Here is a 24,570-nt window from a genome sequence, read left to right as displayed (position 1 = left end):
TTATCTGGTCTCCTGAAATGTCTCAAAATGGTAACATCTTGCAAAATGATAGTATAGTATCACAACCAGGATACTGACATGAATGCTGTGAAGTTTAGGAACATTTCCATCACCACAACGATCACTCATGTTGCTGTTTTATAGCACACTCCATTCCCTTCCATCTCACTCCTTCTTCCCCAGAAACAACTAACCTCTTCTCCATTTCTATAATTTTGTCACTTCAAGAGTGTTATTTAAACATAATTGCACAGTATATACCCCTCGAGACTGGACTTTTTTTTCAAAACTTTTTTTGTAGTTTCATCCAGGTTGTTATATTAATAGCACATTCCTTTTTATTGCTGGATAGTATTCCATGATATGGATTAGCGCTGTTTAAACATCTACCTATTGAAGGGCATCTGGGTTGTTTTCAGTTTGGGATGCTATGAATAAAGCTGCAGTAAACATTTATATACAAGTTTTGTGTCAAGATAACCCAGCCTCTTCTGACACCTTATTAGTGCTAGGAGTTCCAGCTTCCCACATCTTCTCCAGTGATGCTCTGGTAGGGGTGGCTGTGTAACTCCTGGGCAATGGTGAAAATCCTCTTACTAGGCCTTCTCTGATGCCACACTAGTGGGAAAAGAGTGTAACACCTTTTTATTGCTGGGTGGGCAGGAAGTTCAAATTCCCACATGGTCTCTGACATTGTGGCAGCAGTGGTGGGGTGCTTGTTACCACCTGGTGGGGAGGAAACCCTAGTTTCCTACTTGGCCTTCTCTGACACCATTCCACAAGAGGTGTTCAAGAACCTCATTATAGTTTGGCAAGAATGGGAGTCTAGGCTCTCCATTTTGCCTTTGTTGACATGGGTGAGAGGGGGGCCACAATGTTTTATTTGGTTTCTGGCTGCAATATGGTAGGTCTGTCAAAGGTTTTCCTGTGCCTCCCTCTTTCCTGGTCCTTTGGCTAGAAAGAGAAGGTTTTTTTACTAGGGCTTTATTTGTTTGTTCATTTTTTTGTTTTCAATATGCCCATAGCATTTCTGGATTGCAGTTTACTCCAGTTCCAATATAAGGTTTTTATGGCAAAAAGAAGTGGGTGTTATGTGTAACTAATGAATCACTGAACACTACATCAAAAACTAATGATGTACTATACAGTGGCTAATTAAACATAACTAAAAAAAAAAAAAAAAAAAAGAAAACCCAGGAACTCCCACTATACTGTTTCTTGGGTCCTGAGATGTTGAGCTAGTTTGCCTTATTCTCTCCAAGATTCTTTCAGAGTCATCTTATGTTTTATAGATAGTTCTAGATTTCTAATTATAGTTACCAGGAAAAACAGAAAACTGTATATCTATTTCATTTTCCCAAAATGGAAGTTTCTCAAGTTGTTATTTTAAGCTTTTCTCTGAACTCTAATGAGTCCAAACTACATTGCATGTAGTTTACCTTGGTTTTTGGTCATGTCCTATTTCATCATATGGCTGGTTATTTTGGGTTGCTTGCCAAATGCTATATATAGCAAACTATAGTGATACTGGCCTAGATTTATATTATTTTTGTCTAGAGCAGGTTTGCCAATAGTAGACAGCTAGAGAAAGTAGTAATCTGAAATACTTTAATCACAGCTTCAGATAATTCCAAGTGGGGCTTTGGAGCATTTTAGAGCAGTTTTATTTATAGCTCATCTTTACTCATACTGTGGACCTAACTCAAGATATGAGTGGTGTGCCTGGCATATGGAGTCCTCTTCCTAGGGCAGGCCATGAACTTTAACTTTTAATTGTTACTCTACTGAAAGCTGTGCTCACCTTCTCTGTCTACTTTGTTAACTGTTAGACAGACGGCTACCTTTTCAAGAATTGGCAGATGCTTCTGGGGAAATGCAGCCCTAGAAGCTGGGCTTATCTCTCTTGAGTCCCATCTTTTTCAAGGTATTTGCCCTGTAGTTTGTTGTTGTTGTTGTTTTCCACTAATAAGAAGTATTTTAACATCTAATTTTGACTTAACAATATGCAGAGGCCTGATTTTTTTCCAAGTGTCTCAGAAAAGGATTCACTTCAAGTACGAATAAACTAATTTCATAAGATACATGGTGAAATTCAAGTACCTACATAAACACAGAACTTGTATTTTTTTCCTAGTTTTATTGGGAAATAATTAGCATACAAGTTTAAGGTGTATAGCATGATGGTTTGATTTATATATATTATGAAATGATTACCACAAATGTTCAGCTATAACATCCATCTTCTCATATAGGAACATTTAAAAAAAGAAAAAAAGGAAAAAAAATTTTCTTAGGATGAGAACTCAGGATTTACTTTCTTAACAACATTTCTATATATCATATAGCAGTGTTACCTATAGTCATTGTGTTGTACTTATTTATCTTATAACCTAAAGTTTGTACCTTATAGTCACCTCTCTCCAACTCCCCATCCCCCTATCCTCTGCCCCTGGTAACCATATGTCTGACCTCTTTCTATGAATTCAGGGTTTTCTCTTTATATTTGTTTTTGTTTTGAGATGCCACATAGGAGTGAGATCATACAATATTTGTCCTTTCCTGTCTTATTTCACTTAGCATAATGTCTTCAAGGTTCACTCATGTTGTTGCATATGGTAAGATTTCCTCATTTTATTTTATTTTATTTTATTTTATTTTTTTTTAAGATTTTATTTATTTATTTGACAGAGAGATCACAAGCAGGCAGAGAGGCAGGCAGAGAGAGGAGAAAGCAGGCTCCCTGCTGAGCAGAGAGCCCGATGCGGGGCTCGATCCCAGGACTCTGAGATCATGACCTGAGCCGAAGGCAGAGGCCCAACCCACTGAGCCACCCAGGTGCCCCAGATTTCCTCATTTTATAATGGCTGAGTAACATTCCATTATGCTTTCATCCATCGAAACACACTTAGATTGTTTCCATATCTTAGCTATGGTAAATAATGATGCGATGAACATGGGGGTGCAGATATCTTTTTGAGTTAGTATATTCATTTATTTCTGATATATTACCAAAGGTGAAAATGCTGAATCATTTGGTAGTTTTATTTTTGAATTTGTGAGGATTCTCTATATTGTTTTCAACAGTGGTTGTACCAATTCATAATTCCACCACAGTGCACAAGGGTTCCCTTTTCTCTGTATCCACACCAACATGCTATCTCTTTATCATTTTAATGATGGCCATTCTAACAGGTGTGAGGGGATCTCTTTGTGGTTTTCCTTTAGTAAAGATTTATTTATTTGAGAGAGAGAGCAAGCGAGCAGGGGAAGGGGATAAAGAGAAAGAGAGAGAGAAACTCAAGGAGACTCCGCACTGTGCATGGAGCTGACGCAGGGCTTCATCTCATGACCCTGAGATCATGAACTGAGCCCAAACCAAGTCGGACATTTAACTGACTGAGCCACCTCAGGCACCCCAATCTCATTGTGGTTTTAATTTCCATTTCCCTAATGACTAGTGATGTTAAGCATCTTTCCATGTACTTGTTGGTCTTTTGTCTACCTTTGGAGAAATGTCTATTCAGGCCCTTTGTCCATTAAGAATTTTGTTATTGCTGGGGCGCCTGCATGGCTCAGTGGGTTAAGCCTCTGCCTTTGGCTCAGGTCATGATCTCAGGGTCCTGGGATAGAGCCCCACACAGGGTTCTCTGCTCAGCAGGGAGCCTGCTTCCCCACCTCCCCCACCCCGCGCCCTCTGCCTGCCTCTCTGCCTACTCCTGATCTCTCTGTCAAATAAATAAATAAATGAATAGATCTTAAAAAATTGTTATTGCTGTCAAGTTGTATGAGTTCTTTATATAACAGATACATAGTTTACACATATATTTTCCCATTCTGTAGGTTGTTTTTTTTTTCACTTTGTAGATGGTTTATTTTGCTGTGCAGAAGTGTTTTTAGTTTGATGTAGTCTCATTTGCTCATTTTTCTAATTTTGTTGCTTGTATTTTAGGTGTCATAACAAAAAAATCATTATCACCACCCATGTCAAGGACCTTTATTCCTGTGTTTTGTTACAGGACTTTCATGATTTCAGGTTTTACATTTACGTCTTTAAGCCATTTTGAGTTAATTTTTGTGAGTGGTTTAAGATATGGGTCCAGTTTCATTCTTTTACGTGTGAATATTCAGTTATTCCAGCACAATTTACTGAAGAGATTGTCTTTTCTCCATTGGGTATTCCTGGCTCCTTTGTGAAATATTAATTGACTATATATACTTCTGTTTATTTCTGGGCTCTCAAATCTGTTCCATTGGTCTATTGGTCTGTTGGTCTGTTTTTATGCCAGTACCATCTTGTTGTGATGAGTACAGCTTGAAATTAGGTAGTATGATCTCTCCTGCTTTGTTATTCTTTCTCAGGAATTCTCTGGCTACTCAGGGTCTTTTGTGGTTCCATATACATTTTAGGAGTTTTTTTTTTTCTTTTTCTTTCTTTTTTATTTTTAAGTCATTGGAATCTTGATAGGGACTGCACTGAATCTAAATGGCTTTTGGTAGTATTTACATTTTCACACTATTCTTCCAATCTATGGACAATGGATAGCTCTTCATTTATTTGTGTCTTGACTTCTCATCTTGACTTCTTTCATCAGTGTTTTGCAGTTTTCAGAGTAGAGATCTTTGTTTTTGCTGTTGCTGTATTTGCATTTCCCTAAGTTTCTTTAATTCTTTTTTAGAAAATTTATTGTTAAGGTTGAGAAACACTACTGATTTTGTATGTTAATTTGTATTCTGCAACTTTATTGAATTCAGTTTCTTTCATTGAATCATTAGGATTTTTTATACGTAAAATGTCACCTGCAAATAGAGACAGTTTTACTTTTTCCTTTCCAATTCTGATTCCTCTTCCTTCTTTTTCTTGCTTGACTGCTCTAACTAGTACTTCCATTACCATGTTAAACAGGAATGGTGAGAGTGGACTTCGTTCTTTTATTCCTGATGTTAGCAGAAAAGCTTTCTATCTTTCACCACTGAGTATGATATTAGCTGTGGGTTTGCCCTCTATGGCCTTTATTATGTTGAAATAAATGGCTTCATTATGCTGAAATAAATGCCTTCCATGCTGAACTTGTTGACAGTTTTATCATAATTGGATGCTGAATTGTGTCAAATATGTTTTCTGTGTCTATTTAAATGATAATGGCTATTCCGTTCTATTAATATATCACATCGATTGATTTGCATATGTTGAGCCATGCTTCTATCCCGAGGATAAATCTCACTTGATCATGGTGAATGGTCCTTTTAATGGCTACCAAATTTGGTTTGGTAGTATTTTATTGAGAATTTTTATACGTATACTCATCAGAGATATTGGCAAGTAGGTTTCTTTTCAACAGTGTCTTTTTTCTGGTTTTGGTATCAGGATAATGCTAGGCTCATAAAATAAGTTTGGGAATATTCTCCCCTTTTGGATATTTTAGAAAAGTTTGAGAAGAACTGATGCTAATTCTTCTTTAAATGTTTCATGAAAGGGGCACCTGGGTGACTCAGCTGGTTAGACTTCTGACTCTTGGTTTGGGCTCAGGTGATGGTTTCAGGGTGGTGGGATCAAACCCTGCATCTAGCTCTGTGCTCAACACGGAATTACCTGGGATTCTCTCTTCCTCTGCCCCTCCCCTAACACACGCGTGTGTTCACTTGTGCATACGCTCTCTTTCTCAAATACATACACAAATAAAATCTTTAAAAATAAATAAATAAATAAATAAATGTTTCTTAAACATCATCCATGAAGACAGTTGGTCCTGGGGCTTTTTTTCATTGAGAGGTTCCTATTACTAATTCAATCTTCTTACTGGTAATTAATCTACTCAGACTTTGTATTTCTTCTTGATTCAGTCTTCCTAAATTGTGTGTTTATAAGACTTTTTCCATTTTCCAAGTTGTCCAGTTTGTTGGCATATAGTTGTCATAGTAGTCTCTTTTGATCCTTGAATTTCTGCGGTATCAGTTGTAATGCCTCCTTTTTCATTTATAATTTTTATTGATTTGGGTCCTTTCTCTTTTTTCCTTGGTTACTCTAGTTTGTCAGTTTTGGGGGTGTGTAGGTGGCTCAGTCAATTAAGTGTCTGACTCTTGATTTTAGCTCAGGTAATGATTTCAGGGTCATGAGATTAAGCCCCGATTTTGCCCTGTGCATGGAGCCTGTTTAAGATTCTCTCCTTCTCCCTCCCCAACTTCCTGCTCATGCTCTCTCTCTCAATCTCCCCCTCAAAAAACTGGTTTGTCAATTTTGCTTACCTTTTCAAAGAACCAACTCTTACTTTGGGTAATCTCTTCTATTCTTTTTCTATTCTCTAGTTCATTTGTTTCTGTTTTAATCTTTACAACTTTTCTTCTAACTTTGGGCTCAATTTATTCTTCTTTTTATAGTTCCTTAAATAACAGAGTTAGGGTGTTTGGGATCTTTCTTGTTTCTTTTTTTTTTCACCCTTCTCCCTTCTTTCTTGTTTCTTTTTTTTTCTTTTAAAGATTTTATTTATTTATTTGACAGAGAGAGAGAGAGAGAGAGGTCACAAGTAGGCAGAGAGGCAGGCAGAGAGGGAGAGGGAAGCAGGCGCCCCACTGAGCAGAGAGCCCGATGCGGGGCTCGATCCCAGGACCCTGGGATCATGACCTGAGCCGAAGGCAGAGGATTAACCCGCTGAGCCACCCAGGTGCCCCACCTTCTTTCTTGTTTCTTAATGTAGGCATTTATTGCTAAGAACTTTCCTCTTAGAACTGTTTTTTCTGTATCCCATAAGATCTGGTATGTGTTGTATTCCCATTTTTATTTGTTTCAAGAAACGTTTTAATATCTTCTTTTTTACTAATTTTCATGTATTTGTGAACTTTCCAGTTTTTAATTTTCAGATTTTTAATTTTATGCCATTGGGGTCAGAGTATACAGTTGGTATGATCTCAATCTTCTTGAATTTGCTAAGTCTTGTTTTGTGGCCTAACATATGATCTACTCTAGAAAATGTTCATGTGCACTTGAAAAGTATGTGTATTTTGCTATTGTTGAACAGAATGTTCTGTACCTGTCTGTTAAGTCCATTGGGTCTAGAATGTTCAAATCTGCTGTTTTCTTATTGCTTCTCTGTCTGAATGATCTAGCCAGTGTTGAGAATGGGACATTAAAAGTTTCCAACTATTCTGATATTACTATTCATTTTTCCTTCTAGCTCTATTAATTTTGTCTTTATATATTTACGTGCTCCAATATTGGGCACATAATTATTTACAACTGTTAAATCTTTTTGGTGGATTGGCCCTTTTATCATTATATAAGTGACAATGAGGGTGTCTGTTTTTACCATTTTTATTTTAAAGTCTATTTTGTCTGTTTTAAGTATGGCTACCTCTGCTTCCTTTTGATTACTATTTGCTTGAAGTATCTTTTCATCCCTTCACTCAGTTTATGGGTATTTTAAGGTGAAAATGAATCTCTTATAGGCAACATTTTGTTGGATCTTGGCTTATTTTTTTTTTTTTAAGATTTTATTTATTTATTTGTTAGAGAGAGAGAGGGAGAGAGAGCAAGCACAGGCAGACAGAATGGCAGGCAGAGGCAGAGGGAGAAGCAGGCTCCCTGATGAGCAAGAAGCCCGATGTGGGACTCGATCCCAGGACGCTGGGATCATGACCTGAGCCGAAGGCAGCTGCTTAACCAACTGAGCCATCCAGGCGTCCCAAATCTTGGCTTTTTTTTTTTTTTTTTTTTTTAATAGAGTCAACTGCTCTATATTTTTCAACTGGAGAATTTAACCCATTTTTCATTCAATTGGAGAATTTCACCCATGTTCATTCAAAAGTAATTACTGACAGGTAATTACCACTGACATTTTGTTAACATATTATGGTTGTTTTGTAGACATTTTATGGTTGTTTTGTTCCTTGTGTTTTCTCCTGTTGTCTTTTGTTTTGATGTCTTTTGGTATCTGTATGCTTTGAATTCTTCATTGTGTTCTTTTATTTTATTTTTATTTTATTCATTGTATTCTTTGTTTCCTTGTGGTTACCATGACACACCTCTTAAACTTCTAACACCCTATTTTAAATTGATAACAACTTAGTTTCAATAGAAATCACAAACTTTACACTCTCATTTCTTCTCCCCAACATACATTTTCTTTTTGTTACAATTTAAATCTTTTTATATTGTGTAACTAATAACATTATTATAGTAGTTGTGGTTAGTTTTTAAACTTTTAAACTGGAGTTTTAAGTGAACTATGCACCTTTATTACTATATTGCAGAATATAACTATATATTTATCATTATCAATGGTTTATACTATATTTTATGATTTAATATTCCTATACTTCCATTCAAAGAACTCTTATTTAGCATTCCTTAGGAGGCAAGTCTAGTGGTAAAGAGTTCCTTCAGCTTTTGTTTGTTCAGAAAAGACTTGATCCCTTCTTTGATTCTGATGAACAGCTTTTCCAGGTATAGAATTCTTGTTTCACAATTCTTTTCTTTTTTTCAATATTTTCAATACATCATTCCATTCTCTTAGCCTGAAAAGTTTCTGCTGAGAAATCTGCCAACATTCCTATTGGAGGCTGTAACTTGTATATAACCCCTCTCTTCTCTTATTGCTCTTAGAATTCTTTGTCTTTGACTTTTGACAACTTAATTATGTCTTGTACTGCCACCTGGGTTCAATCTATATGAATTCCCTTGGATCTTAGGGATCAGGATGTCCTTTTCTCTCACCTGGTTTGAGAAGTTTTCAGCCATTGTTGCCTTAAATATACTTTCTGTCCCTTTGTTTCTGATCTGGAATTCTTATAATACTAACACTGTTTCTTTTCAATGTGTCTCATTTTGCCATAGGGTTTCTTCATTCTTTTCACTTTTTGCTTCTCTGACTGGGTAATTTTTAATGCCTTATCCTCTAGGTCACTGATTCTTCCTTCTGTATGAACAAGTCTACTATTGAAACTCTCTATGAAATTCTTCCATTCAATTATCATATGGTAGACCCTTAAATGCCATGGGGTTAAGGATATTGAACTTCCATGTAGTTGAAAATCCATGTATAACTTTTGATTCCCCTAAAACATAAGTACTAATAGTCTACTATTGACTGCAGCCGTACTTATAAACAGTCGATCAATACATATTTTATATGTATTGTATACCATATTCTTACAATAAAGCTAGAGAAAAAAATGTTATTAAGAAAGTCATAAGGAAAATATGTTTATAGTACTATGCTGTATTATAAAAAAAATCTGTATATAAGTGAATCTGTGAAGTTCAAACCCATGTTGTTCAAGGGTCTTCTGTACTTTTCAACTCTAGGATTTTTTTTTTTTAATGGCTGCTTTTTCCTTATCAAAATTCTCATTTTGTTTATATATTGTCTTCTGAATTTTTTTTGTTTGTGTTTTCTTATAGTTCACTAGATTTCCTTAAGAGGATTACTCTGAATTCTTTTTTGCTAGATCTCCATTTCTTTAAGATCACTTACTGGAACTTTACTAGTTTCCTTTGGTGGTATATTTATCTGATTTTTCATGATCCTTGATTCTTTATGTTGGTATTTGAGCACTGGAGTAATTGGGCTCCTCTTTTAACTTCACAGATTTTCTTTGATAGAGACCATTTATTACTCAGCTCAATTTGGGTTTCTGGGTTTGTCTACTGGTAATATCCACAGGTAGCAGGGACTGCTATTATGGTCTATTTTGGGGTGAAGCAACTGTTCAAGCTCCTAGGATGGGGAGTATGCCTCTGCTTGAGAATAGTTGGATAGAAATGTTGGCTTGGTTCTCTACTGTGTGAGGCTATGGAATATGGAATGGATTCCATGGTTGCCTGGATTCTCTAGTCATTGAAATAGATGGTTAGTAGTATATGGGGCTATCAATTAACTTCCTTGCCATGGGAGGGAAGCCGAATAAGACCCAGGGCCTATATACTCATTGTTTGGGGACCCAAATCCGGCCAGAGTGTGCACTGAATTCCCTGGTCAGGTGATGTTACTGGTTTGATTCTGCAGCTAAGGGATGACATGGGCAGTAATCTCTGTTCAAGTGCCACTAGAAGTAGGGCTGTTGAATGGGCTATGTGGCTTTCTTGTGTTTCCTGGTTAGACAGGCTGAAGGCTGTATTTGGCAACGAGTGGGTCTATGAATTAGATTCCTTGCCCAGGTGCAGTGGGAGAAGCAACTTTAAAGCTGGGAGAGCTCTGGAGTTCCCTGGGGTTAAGTGGTTACCATTCAGTGTTCTCTAAAGTTGGGAAAGCTCTTTGCTGTCTTAACTCAAGCCAATCTGCACCCCAAGTTCCCTAGCTGAAGAGGGCTACTTGCTTTGCTTTGTAAACTACTGGCTTTGCCTTTCTCTAGACCCAAGCATTGCTGGACCACACACCTTCCTGGAGTTGCTGCCAGCCCTTTAGTTCAGATGGGTCAAAAAGACACATTCTACAGTGATGTTATCTGTCAACAACCTTAACTAGGCAAGAGGGAAGAGGCTACTTCAAACTACTCTCCAAATTTTCCAATATTCTACTATTTCCCGAATAGGTTCTCCAGTTGGGAGGGGCTGAGAGCTACCTTAACCCTTGGCCAAATTAATCTTCCTGTCTGTGCCTAATAAATCAATCCTTCATACTTGGTACTGGATTTGCTCTGGGGTTAATCAGCTCTGCCAGCCTGTCTCCTGGCTGGAGTGCCACTGAGCTTCTGGAAGTTTTCACCAACACTTATGGTCAGATGGCATCAGAAGATACTCTCAACGGGGGGTGGGTCCCCTGCCTGGGAGGGCAAACCAGGCTCTACGGATGGCAAAACTTCTCATCCAAGGATATGAATCAGTCAGAGGTGCATGCATCCCACTGAGTTTCCTGGTCAGAGTGAGCCCCTGACTTGGTTCTACAGATGAGCAAATCCACCAATTGGGAATATTACTTGGGCACTGCAGGTATGAACCTGGTCTGCCAATATCCATGTGCTGACTATTGCAACCCCCTTCCTCCTTCTCCATCTCAGTAAGATTATCAGTAGTTAAGCCCCACAGACTTCCCTGCAGTAACTGTGGGGCAAGATCAGAATACGGGCTTTCACAAAGTAACCTCCAATGCTGGTGGGGTGGCTGTGCCCCTGGGTTCTTTTCCCACTGGAGGAACGAGAGGCTCAGGGTAGAACTCTCCATGTGCTGGCTACACTGGCCTGAGAGGAGAAGCAATGTAGTCAACATGTAGCTGCTTCTCTTGCCCTTCTGATGAGTCTCCCTTGGTCTCTGAGGTACAGGGAGGTGCTTCGGCCTCACCCCCATGTTCCAGGATTCTTTCAGTGGTGTCATATTTTTTAAGAGCTGCTAGTTGTTCTCATGAGGGGGAACAAAGTGAGGAACAACCTATGTTGCAATCTTGGTGAAATCACTCCCTGCCCTGTAATTCTTAACTCTCTTGATAGGTCTTTGATGTTCTCAAACCAATTGAAAACAAATGCACACACACACACACACACACACACACCCCTTCAATGTTTTTCACTTTTCTCAGGATGGATTCTAATAATCTAGTCTGTCATTACTGGAAGTGGGTTTCTATCACTGTCTTTGTCTATTGCACATGCTATCCTGACTAGAATACAAAATATTTCTCTGTGGAAAAAAATCCTATGGATCCAGAACCTAACAGGCTGTCTGTCATATAAAAAATTAGTTGCCGGATTGAAAGAATAACAATGTGTAAGTCTTGGCAAGTAATGAAACTATTTGGTCCGATGATGGAAGAATAAAATTAAATATAACAGAGATTTACAAAGTTTGATAATGGTCATGGCATTTCTAGGTTTAACAAAAGAAGTTAAGATAAGAAAGAAAGAGGACTAGAAATGGTGGGAAGTTGACTTTCAGATATGCTGAATCTGTTGTATTGGTAAGGTACTTAAGTAAAGTGGTAAGAATGTATACTTGATTCAATATATCAGTTGTGGGGACGCCTGGGTGGCTCAGTGGGTTGGGCTTCTGCCTTTGGCTCGGGTCATGATCTCAGGGTCCTGAGATCGAGCCCTGTGTTGGGTGCTCTGCTTGGTGGGGAGCCTGCTCTCCCCCCCAACCCCCCGCTGCCTACCTCTCTGCCTACTTGTGATCGCTCTGTCAAATAAATAAATAAATCCTTAAAAAAAAAAGATATCAGTTGTGAGAAAAACTTGCAAGAGAAAGAGGAAATATTAAGAGACAGGCACTGAGTATAAAAATATTAAAGAACGTAATCTATAGAAACAAAGGCTTCACAGGCAACATGATGACAATAAAATCATATCTTTCAATAATCACTCTCAATGTGAAAGGCCTAACTGCTCCCATAAAATGGCAGAGGGTTGCAGACTGGATAAAGACAGGACCCACTTATATGCTATCTGCAAGAGACTCATTTTGAAGCTAAAGATACATCCAGACTGAAAGTGAAGGGACGGAGAACCATCTTTCATGCCAAGAGACCTCAAAAGAAACCTGGGGTAGCAATTCTTACATCAGACAAATTAGATTTTAAGCTAAAGACTATAGTTAGAGATACAGAAAAATACTATACCATTCTTAAAGGGTCTATCCAACAAGAAGATCTAACAGTTGTAAATATCTATACCCCCAACATGGGATCAGCCAACTACATAAGCCAACTGTTAACCAATATAAAGAGACATACTGATAATAATATGTTAATTGTAGGAGACCTCAACACATTACTCTCAGCAACAGACAGATCATCTAAGCAGAAAATCAACAAAGAAACAAAAGCTTTGAATGACACACTGGACCAGATGGACCTCATAGATGTATATAGAATATTCCACCCAAAGTTCCATGTGTGCAGAATATTCAAGCACACATGGAACTTTCTCTAGAACAGACCACATACTGGGTCACATATCAGGTCTCAAGGTATACCAAAAGACTGAGATTATTCCCTGCATATTCTCAGACCATAATGCTTTGAAACTGGAACTCAATCACAAGAAAAAGTTTGGAAGAAATTCAAACACTTGGAAGCTAAAGACCATTCTGCTCAAGAATGTTTGGGTTTACCAGGAAATCAAGAAGAACTTAATGGAAACCAATGAGAACAAAGACACGCCAGTCCAAACCTATGGGATACAGCAAAAGTGATCCTAAGGGGTAAATACATAGCCACCCAAGCCTCACTTAAAAAAAAAAAAACAGAAAAATCCCAAATACACAAACTATCATTACACCTTAAAGATCTGGAGAATCAACAACAAATTAAGCCTAACCCATACCCAAGAAGGGAAATAATTAAGATTAGAGCAGAGATCAATGAATTAGAAACCGGAAAACAGTAGAACACATCAGCAAGACTAGAAGCTGGTTCTTTGAAAGAATTAATAAAAGCAATAAACCACTGGCCAGGCTTATCCAAAAGAAAACAGAAAGGACCCAAATTAATAAAATTATGAATGAAAGGGGGAGAGATCATGACTAACACCAAGGAAATAAAAACAATTATCAGAAATTATTATCAACTGCTATATGCCAATAAATTAAGCAACCTGGAAGAAATGGATGCAGTCCTAGAAACCTATAAACTACCAAGACTGACACAGGAAGAAACAAACAACCTGAATAGACCAATAACCAGTAACAAGATTGAAGCAGTGATCAAAAATCTCCCAAAAGACAAGAATCCAGGACCTGATGGATTCCCTGGGGAATTCTACCAAACATTCGTAATAGAAATAATATCTATTCTCAAACTGTTTAAAAAAATAGAAACAGAAAGAAAATTTCCAGACTCATTCTGTGAGGCCAGCATTACCTTGATCCCAAAACCAGGCAAAGACCCCATCAAAAAGAATTATAGATGAATATCCTTGATGAATATGGATGCCAAAAGTATCAATAAGATCCTAGCTGATAGGATCCAACAGTACATTAAAAGGATTATCCACCAGACTACGTGGGATTTATCCCTGGGATGCAAAAGTGGTTCAACATTTGCAAATCAATCAATGTGATAAAACACATAAATAAAAGAAGAGACGAGAGCCACATGGTCCTCTCAACTGATACAGAAAAAACATCTGACAAAATACAGCATCCTTTCCTGATTAAAACTATTCAGAGAATAGAGATAGAGGGAACATTCCTCAACTTCATAAAATCTATTTATGAAAAACCCACAGCAAATATCATTCTCAATGGGGAAAAGCTGAGAGCTTTTTCCCGAACATGACAAGGGTGCCCACTCTTGCCACTATTATTCAACATAGTAGTAGAGGTCCTAGCAACAGCAATCAGACAACAAAAAGAAATAAAAGGTATTCAAATTGGCAAAGAAGAAGTCAAACTCTGTCTCTTCACAGATAACATGATACTTTATGTGGAAAACCCAAAAGACTTCACCCCTAAATTACTAGAACTCATACAGCAATTCAGTAATGTGGCAGGATACAATCAATGCACAGAAGTCAGTTGCTTTCTTAGAAGTTAAAAATGTAACTGTAGAAAGAGAAATTAGAGAATCGATTCCATTTACAATAGCACCAAAAACTGTAAGATACCTTGAAATAAACCAAAGAAAGAGGATCTGTACTATACGAACTATACTATAGGAACTACAGAACGCTCATTAAAGAGACTGAAGAAGACACAAAAAGAAGGAAAAACATTCCATGCTCATGGATCAGAAGAATAAACATTGTTAAAATGTCAATGCTGCTCAGAGCAATCTATACTTTCAATGCCATCCCGATCAAAATACCAATAGAATTTTTCAAAGTGCTGGAACAATCTTAACATTTGTATGGAAACAGAAAAGACCCCGAATCACCAAGGAAATGTGGAAAAGGAAAAACAAAGCTGGGGGCATCATGTTGCCTGATTTCAAGCTATATTACAAAGCTGTGACCACCAAGACAGCATGGTAGTGGTACAAAAACAGACACATAAACCAATGGAACAGAACAGAGAGCCCAGATATGGACCCCGGACTCTATGGTCAAATAATCTTTGACAAAACAGGAAAAAATATCTAATGGAAAAAAGACAGTCTCTTCAATAAATGGTGCTGGGAAAATTGGATAGCAATGTATAGAAGAATGAAACTTGACCATTCTCTTACACCATACACAAAGATAAACTTAAAATGGATGAAAGACCTCAGTGTGAGACAGGAATCTATCAAAATCCTAGAGTACAACATAGGCAGTAGCCTCTTCGACATCAGCCACAGCAGCTTCTTTCAAAATACGTCTTCAAAGGAAAGGGAAACAAAAGCGATAATCAACTTTAAAAACCTTCTGCACAGCAAAGGAAACAGTCCACAAAACAAAGAGGCAACCCACAGAATGAGAGACGATATTTGCAAATGACACTACAGATAAAGGGCTAATATCCAGGATCTATAAAGAACTTCTCAAACTCAACACCCAAAACCAAATAATCAAGTTAAAAAAATGGACAGAAGACATGAACAGACATTTCTCCAAAGAAGACATACAAATGGCTAACAGACACATGAAAAAATGTTCATCATCATCAGTCATTAGGGAAATTCAAATCAAAACCACATTGTGATACCACCTTACACTAGTTAGAACAGCAAAAATTGAAAAGGTAAGAAACAACAAGTGTTGGAGGCTGTGGAGAAAGGGGAACCCTATTAGGCTGTTAGTGGGAATACAAGTTGGGACAGCCACTTCAGAAAACAGTGTGGCCTTTCCTCAAAAAATTAAAAATAGTGCTACCCTATGACCCAGCAATTGCACTGCTGGGTATTCACCTCAAAGATACAGATGCAGTGAAAAGAAGGGCCATATGTACCCCAATGTTTATAGTAGTAATGCCCACAATAGCCAAAGTGTGGAAAGAGCCAAGATGCCTTTCAATACATGAATGGATAAAGAAGATGTGGTCCATATATACAATGGAATATTCATCAGCCATCAGAAAGGATGAATACCCAACTTTTGCATCAACATGGATGGGACTGGAGAAGATTATGCTAAGTGAAATAAGTGGAGCAGAGAAAGTCAATTATCATTCAGTTTCACTTATTTGTGGAACATAAGGAATAGCATGGTGGGCATTAGGAGAAGGAAGGGAGAAATGAAGGGGGGGAAATCCGAAGGGGATATGAATGATGAGAGGCTATGGACTCCAAGAAACAACTGAGAGTTTTGGTGGGGAGAGGGGTCGGGGGATGGGTTAGCCTGGTGATAGGTACAAGGAGGGCATGTATTGCATGGGGCACTAGGTGTTATACACAAACAATGAAGCATGGAACACTACATCAAAAACTAAGGATGGACTGTAATGATAGATTAACATAACATAATAAAAAATATATATATTAGAGAATGTCTAGCTATACATAGGAGACAAGTAAGAGGAAGAATCTTTCATTAAATAGAAGACTGTGCACAATAGGAAAAAGAAACTCAGAATGCAACTTAATGGAAGAGAAGGAGGACAAGCGTTTGGGAAAAAAAACAATTATCAAATGGTCAAATGTGACTGAAAGGTCAATCAGGCTCTGGAATGAAAAAAGTCTTATAATACATACTATCTATCTTCTGAGTAGTAAAAGAAGGCAGGAACATGGAGGGCTGGAGGGTGTTCAATTTTGAAGTGAGAAGAAAGATTCACAAACGAATGGAGACAATTTTAAGTTGTCATTAGGAGAATAAAAAAATTATAAAGAGATTTGAGGTCTCAAAAGAGGCAGGCAGTCAATATTTGAGTGGACATAAATTTGCAAAATTATGTGACTTTTTTCAAGCAGGCTGGTATCTTGTGATAAACTCCAGAGAGAGAACTACTTCGCAGGAAAGCATGAGAAATTCACTTGTAGACAATTCTGAAGATTGGTAAACGTGGGAAAGAACATGGAGTCTGCAATCAGATCTGGGAGTTATCTACATAGAAATGATAGTTTAAACCAATGGTATATGTAGTATTTATATGTCACAACTTCTATCAGTAAAAAAAGGTTATTTTCTCTCTTACAGAGAAATAATAACTAATCTAAAAGTAGTTTCTATCTCTGTTAATAGGTATGGATTTGTTTTCGAGAACCTTAAAATTGTCCTATTCTATTTTACTTATTTGTTTTTTTTAAAAAGATTTTATTTATTTGACAAAGAGAGACACAGCGAGAGAGGGAACACAAGCAGGAGGAGCAGCAGAGGAAGAGGGAGAAGCAGGCTTCCCACCGAGCAGGGAGCCCGATGTGGGGCTCAATCCCAGGACCCTGGGATCATGACCTGAGCCAAAGGCAGATGCTTAATGACTGAGCCACCCAGGCGCCCCAAAATTGTCTTATTTTAACTTGAAGAGTAATCCTATTGCAACCAAATGGTTATCAGAATCCTAAAATTGTAATTAGCAAGAGCATATTGTTGAAAATTTGCCAGAATTGTAAATGTAAGCTTGCGTATAACAGTTACTGAACCAATGTATTATGGAAAAATTCTCCCATCCCTGCCTCTTTGTCTATACAATGGATTACTTACATATAACATTTCAGTGCTTCTAAAATTCTAAATTACAATTGACACAGACTACTTTATCATGACACCAACATTTCAGAACAAAAAGGAATCATTAGAGCCCCCACTTTAATAATGATTAACCTAAGATACAGTTGCTGCATACTTCTTTGTTACTACTGACATTATGCTCAGATTCAAAGCTTCTTCTACCAGTAACAGAGACCCTGAATAAATTCACCTGGGCTAAAAGTCACTTCACTTATAAGACAACATGGTTACTCTTATTAAAATTTTCATACCATTTGGTGATGCCATAACATTCTTTAATGATATCCTGAAGGACTGCTCGATAGAAGAGTGATTCAGTAGGCAGCTGAAAAAAATGTAGATACATATGAGCATGAGAAACAAAAAAACATAAATCGAATCAATACTAGAGAATCAGGACCATAAGGGAATGTTAGAAACCCGACTTTGTTGCAAAACATAGAGGACACTTTAAAAATTTTTCTATTCTAAGTTACATTAAAACCCTGAGACTAATACTCACTGAGGAGGTGATGCTGCATGAAAATAGAAGAAACTATAAGAGAAATGGTAGTGAATGAGGAAGAAAAAGCAAAATTAAAGAAAAATGAGTTAATGGCTCAAATGGAGTGCCGTTCAATTTAAAATGTGGAAATACGACGGAATACTATGCAACAATCAAAAGAAATGAAATCTTGCAATTTGCAACAACGTGGGTGGAACTAGAGGGTATTATGTTCAGTGAAATAAGTCAGTCAGAGAAAGACAATTATCATATGATCTCTCTGATATGAGGAATTTGAGAGGCAGGGCAGAGGGTTGTGGGGGGTAGGGAAGGAAAAAAGGAAACAACATGGGATCTGGAGGGAGACAAACCATAAGACACTCTTAATCTTATGAAACAAACTGAGGGTTGCTGGGGGGGTGGGGGATAGGGATAGGGTGGTGGGGTTATGGACATTGGGGAGGGTATATGCTATGGTGAGTACTGTGAAATGTATAAGCCTGATGATTTACAGACCTATACCCCTGGGGCAAATAATACATTATATATTAATAAAAAATTAAAAAAAATAAATAAAATGTGGAAATAAACTTTCACGATCGCCAAATCATTTCTGGAGCCTGTAAGAGAGCAGTCAGGTAGAATAAGTGCACAAGAGAAGAGAACATGGATTTGTCCTAATGGCGGTAGAACAGATAGTATCACTTAGGATTCACACCTGAAAGAGAAGGTACTATTCTAACTAAGGACATTCTAAAAATATGTCTGAGGCCTGAAAGGTCATAGCACTGGCTACTCTAGGGTTTGAAAGGGCATGCTTTTTGTTCTTTGGAAAGGTTAGGATCAGGTGTCCGTGAAGGTTTTCCAAAGGGAAGAGGGTATGGCGGAAGAGAAAGGTCCCAGTGAATCATGGTATTTCTGAAGAAGCAGAGGTAAAAAAAAAAAAAAAAAAAAGGTATTATACATAACATAAAACACTCCATTGAAAAAATGCAAGTGGTAATCAAACTAAAAAACTACAAAAGTCACCCAAACTCCAACCACATCCCCAAAGACCTCCTAATATTGACAGTATAAATAAATCCAATATAAAATATCAAATACTGTATGGTGACTAACATAACATAGTAAAAATTAAAAAAAAAAGAAATATCAAGATCAGCAAGAACCCTGGTTCCATGCCAAGTTACTAATGAAAAAAGAAAGAAAGAAAGAAAGAAAAGTAAGAAAACAAGAAAAGAAAAGAAAAGAAAAGAAAAGAGAAAAGAAAAAAATGAGCCAGAGTAGAGGGAGGTCAACAATATTGAATGGTTCTGATAAGACTAATAAGGTGAAAACTCCAAACTGTGCAATGACTTGTAAAGTTTTAAAGACAGAGGTCAGTATATATTCTCTGAGTTATCCTTGTGTAAGTTCTATTCTCCTTCAGAGCACAAAATTGTTATTTTTATCTGTTTGGATTCCGATGGAGTTAAGCACAAAATAAAATCTTGCCTGTGTGCTCAGGCAGAAACGCTACTGCCTCTCCACTCACCTTACCTCAAGTTCCTACACTGTGGGCCCCTGGTACTGAAACTACAAAAAAACACAAGTTGGAAGTTGAGAGTCAACCATTATTTCTCCGCTCTTCACCTAATGGCACTGCCTTCTTAAGTCACTGGGCAATGTCTGACTTGCAGGATCTTAATAGGACACTTCGAAAGAACACATGGTATATCCTTTATGGATGGTGGGAATAGTGGAGAGGGTGATTCTAGTCATAAATGGGGTTAGAAATACCACAGTCTCCAATTCAGCTCCTAAAATAACACACTGACAGCAGATATACACACATACTTGAGTGCCCACAATAAAATTTATATCCTTCAAAAGATACACTTCTTATATAAAATTTCTTTCTAAATACCACTCCTTGACTTAAGACAAACAAATTTCTAAAGTTTTTTTCTGGAAGACTGCTCCAAAACATTTTATTCTAAATTTCCCATCTCTGGATATACTTTTCATTTGGCATTTTTTCACCTTGAGTAATTCTTTTTTGCAGTACCAAAAATCTCTATCATCTGTTCCTCACTTTCCCCAAATCCCTTCAGTTTTCTCACAAAAATGCTGAAATCCCCTTTCATACATTAACACCTATTATTCTATTGATATTCAAGGCATTCTGGGAAATACAACATTACATGAAGTAAAATATTAGCATTAGTATTATATAAATGGCTTACAAAGTTCTTAATTTTTATTTGGTTACCTATCTAATAAATAGGAAGTTTAATTTTATGTAAATATTATATGCAATTCTAAAAATAGTCAAACTGGTAATTGAACTGAAGAAGCCTAGCTCAGATGTCCCTGTACCAAGCCATGATGCTCTTTTGCCTCTTGGACACTTGAGCAGGGATGAGGTATCATTAGTTTTATTATGCACTTCATTTGGGGAAAAACCTCTTAAAAATATGGTGTGCCTTGGTGGCTCAGTCTTTAAGGGGCTGACTCTTGACTTCGGCTCAGGTCATGATCTCAGAGTCCTGGGATTGAGCCCCTTGTCCAGATCCATGCTCAGTGGGAAATCTGCTTAAGGATTCTTTCTCCCCCTCTCCCCTTCCCTCCACTCTCTCTTTCTCTCTAAAAACAAAAACCAAAAAAACCTCTTAAAAATAAAGCTTTCCAGAGTGCCTGGTGGCTCAGTGCTTTAAGCCTCTGCCTTCTGCTCAGGTCATGATCTCAGGGTCCTGGGATCCAGCCCTGCATTGGGCTCTCTGCTCAGCAGGGAGCCTGCTTCCCCCCTCTCTCTCTGCCTGCCTCTCTGCCTACTTGTGACCTCTGTCTCTCTGTCATATAAATAAATAAAATCTTTAAAAAAATTAAAGCTTTTCATTCCCTACCTATGAGAAAAAATTACATAAACAGCATCAAGATAATTTAGAAATAAATGTATATTTATACTGTCATTAAAAACTGGTTGAAGATGACCAAAAACCAAACCAAAACAAAAAAAAAAACCCAAAACCCCAAGAAATGCATTTAAATAAGAGATCACACAGAAATGCATACAGAAATACAAACAGGATAGAATAAATCGTCATTCCCAAGTTATCCTGAGTAAATAAGAGCTTTACAGCTGTTTCCTAAGAAAAAGGGAAGAGAGTTATGAAGTACCTTCAAATGTGCATTCCTAGAATAACTAGGACTATCCATCCTGGTAAAGATGGAGCGGGGTAAGTGGGAATGGAATCAACATCTCCACCGCACTGTGTGTCTGACTATTTCAAGAATAAACTGGATGTGGCTCAGAGTTTGCTTTCTTTCCTTCACAAGTGATAAATCAACTTAACACTTTAATGCATCTTAAATGGGAGGGAGCAAAAAGAGCACACCCTTAAAGTATATTATCTTAGGCATGCATTTTACAGGTCTAGTGGAAAGGGCACTAAGCCAGAAGTCAGTGACTCTGCAATTAATTAAGGGAGCTAGAATGTACTATTAAACTTCTGCTGTGTATCATGTTCTCATGCAAGTCTGGGATAATACCCAACTTATAAGATTGACTGTAAACATGAGTAAGCACTTGGGAAATTGAAAAACATCACAAAAATGTACAGGAACATTATTATGATAAAGGCTCTTTCCTCTTCTATATCCCTAAGGAACCACCAGGTTGATAGGCAATATAGCTGTTAACTGCAAACCAGGAGTTTGAGACTAAAACCCACACACCTAAATATGCTCTAATGCCTTTAAAAATCAGTTTTTATCAACTTTTAGATATGTATTATGAACACTTTTTTTTTTTTTTAAAGATTTTATTTTATTTATTTGAGAGAGAGATCACAAGTAGACAGAAAGGCAGGCAGAGAGAGAGAGATAGAGAGAGAGAGGGAAGCAGGCTCCCTGCTGAGCAGAGAGCCCGATGCGGGACTCGATCCCAGGACCCTGAGATCATGACCTGAGCCGAAGGCAGCGGCCCAACCCACTGAGCCACCCAGGCGCCCATGAACACTTTTTTTTAAAGTTCTTAGCATTGTGCCCAGTAAGTACTCAGTAAATTATATTTGTTGCTATTGTCATTTTCAAATTATTATTATTTAAAAAAAATTCAAATTGACATTAATGATCCTTTAAAAAAAAAGCAAAAAACTGATTTCTAAAATTTAGGTCTAACAGGAAAACTCTTGTGAAAAGTTTAAAAAGAACTCTTAAAAATTTTTTAGAAATTCTTAGTATATTTCATGAATTATAATGTAGAGGATAAGGCAATTACATGGATATTCTGGGGATACTTTTAACTTCTTTTTGTATGTACAAGCCCATTTGGCTATTTCAACTAGTGATTAATCAAAGAAAAAAGTTAAATAAACAACAACAAAATGTGTGTTTTGGACTATAGGTAAAAAATGAACTGAATGCTATTCCATATATACCTCTTGAACTAAGTCCATAAAAGCCTAATAGTCAGCAACAACAGTCTTTAGAAATATTTATAGACTGTTTAGTATATTATGAAGAAATGAGACATTATTACAAGAATATAATGTAGAAGTTTTCTTAAAAGTTAATTTACTTTTTCTGAAAGTTCACTTCTCTTTTAAAGTAAACTTATAGAAAATGTATACATTTGAATATGAAGAGGTGAAAGAAGAGGTGATATTTATTAAAATTCATCAGGTTTTAAGTTCATCAGCAGGTCATGTACAGAGTCTTTAAGAAAACTATCATGTCCATCTGTTGTATTAGAGGAAGCATTCTTACTTACCCCTTGGCCAACTGCAACTCGTTCCAATGCCTTTGGAGAAAAAAATAAGACAGAGACTACTCATATTTTTAGTCTTACCTTATAAGACTTATAAACACATTATATAAGGGCTTATAAAAGTGACTTAAAAAGATTAATTAAGTGACAACATGTAAGTTTATACATTTAAAAATGTTAATGTCATTAACATTGTTAACTGGTTTACTTGTATAATTTAGGGTTGATTTATAATAGGTGTGTGTCATGTACACAAGCACAAACACACCTCAACTATATACACTCCTTGAATTTTAGAAAAAAATAAGAAAACAGAAAAGAAATGAAATAGCTTTTAGTTTAGTTAAAACAATCAAATAAATCCAAAGCTACTATTTTTTAATCCAAAGCTATTATTATGTATGTATGTATATGTGTATATATATGTTTACATACTATTTTAAACTTATTTTCATCTAATTATTTTATAAACATGTTTCATATTTTATCATACACGGTTATATTGAACAGAATGTAGTTGAAAACTCAGTTCAGCAAAGTATGTATAGTTTTGATCTGCCTGGTCTGCAAATTCAAATCAAGTTCGCATATGTTCAAGTGCCCAGTAGAAGACAAATAATACATATTTTTACAATTTTATATATAGCTAGTTTTATATTTATATTTAAGATCCAGAACATTTTTAGAGAATGTTTCTTAATATTTCTAATAAATATTCATAATGCAACACATATGAAAGATATATATGAAAGACTTGCCATAATTTAAATATGGAATAGAGGCTTCTAAAACTTCCATTTTTTTAAGGGACATACATTTCCACACTTACATAGTTTTATAACTGAATGAGATTAAGATATTTTAATATTTAACTTTATTTTAAAAATTCTAATAAAAATATTTCAAACACAAAGTAGTAAAATTAATAGATCTGTGTATATTTCCTATTCAATTTAAAAATACTCATTTTTGCTTCAGATTGCTATTCATAAATAATACTTATAAGATAGAGCTGAATCATATACTTCTAAAACTAACTTACAGATTATTCTGTGTAAGTACAATTTTTGCAGCTGTACAAGCTCACTGACAAGGTAAAGTACTCGCCTTTGTATAGACATTGTATAGCTAGTTAGCAAGTGAGCAGGAGGCAAAATCTTGTTCTTTAAACCCTGATTGGGGCGCCTGGGTGGCTCAGTGGGTTAAGCCACTGCCTTCGGCTCGGGTCATGATCTCAGGGTCCTGGGATCGAGCCCCACATCGGGCTCTCTGCTCAGCCGGGAGCCTGCTTTCCCCTCTCTCTCTGCCTGCCTCTCTGCCTACTTGTGATCTCTCTCTCTCTCTGTTACATAATAAATAAATAAATAAATGAATAAATAAATAAAAAATAAACCCTGATTAACTTCTCCTGCCCTCGCACCATGAAGATTTAGTGAGAAAATGAGTTCACTGTATAAAAAGTTGCTTCACAGAAAGTGTTCAAAGAAAAAAATGGCAATTTTTCCACTGATTTGAAGGATACCTTCACTGAACATCTAGAGCCACAGATTTATGAATATAGGCGAAAGACACTATATAATTTTCTTATTAAATTAAACAGCAAGAGACCCAGAATAAATTTATTACTGAAGAAAACATTGATTTTCATTTACGGTACTGTTTGTGCTCATTTCAGATTAGATTTTTGTGTTATAGTTTTTGCTAAAAGACTGAATTGAATAAAGAAACAAGAAGTTTTAATAAGTTGCTTGGTCTTGGTAAGAATATCTGCTTTTAGATAAGTAAAACTAGTTACAAGTAGTCAATAACAAGACTACTTTTAGTATGTGTT

The 24,570-nt window shown here is 36.7% G+C and overlaps 1 protein-coding gene across 9 annotated transcripts in view; it reads right to left on the bottom strand.

The window, feature by feature from the left end:
* METTL25 (methyltransferase like 25) overlaps window positions 1–24,570 on the bottom strand; it is a 151,843-nt gene that overhangs the window by 51,577 nt on the left and 75,696 nt on the right. For all 9 annotated transcript variants that reach the window (XR_007129290.1, XR_007129291.1, XR_007129292.1 and 6 more), the window contains 2 exons: window positions 22,743–22,772; window positions 17,757–17,830 (listed from right to left, as the gene is read on the bottom strand). Coding sequence is in view for 1 of the 9 variants with exons in the window: in XM_047740063.1 (XP_047596019.1) it covers window positions 17,757–17,830; window positions 22,743–22,772 (104 nt within the window). In the remaining 8 variants the exon portion in view is untranslated. The remainder of the gene's footprint in view (window positions 1–17,756; window positions 17,831–22,742; window positions 22,773–24,570) is intronic.

The sequence above is a fragment of the Lutra lutra genome, chromosome 8 (assembly GCF_902655055.1).
Source record: "Lutra lutra chromosome 8, mLutLut1.2, whole genome shotgun sequence".
Taxonomy (NCBI): Eukaryota; Metazoa; Chordata; class Mammalia; order Carnivora; family Mustelidae; genus Lutra; species Lutra lutra.
The sequence above is the reverse complement of the archived record's forward strand: the minus strand, read 5'-3'. Positions and strand labels throughout refer to the sequence as shown.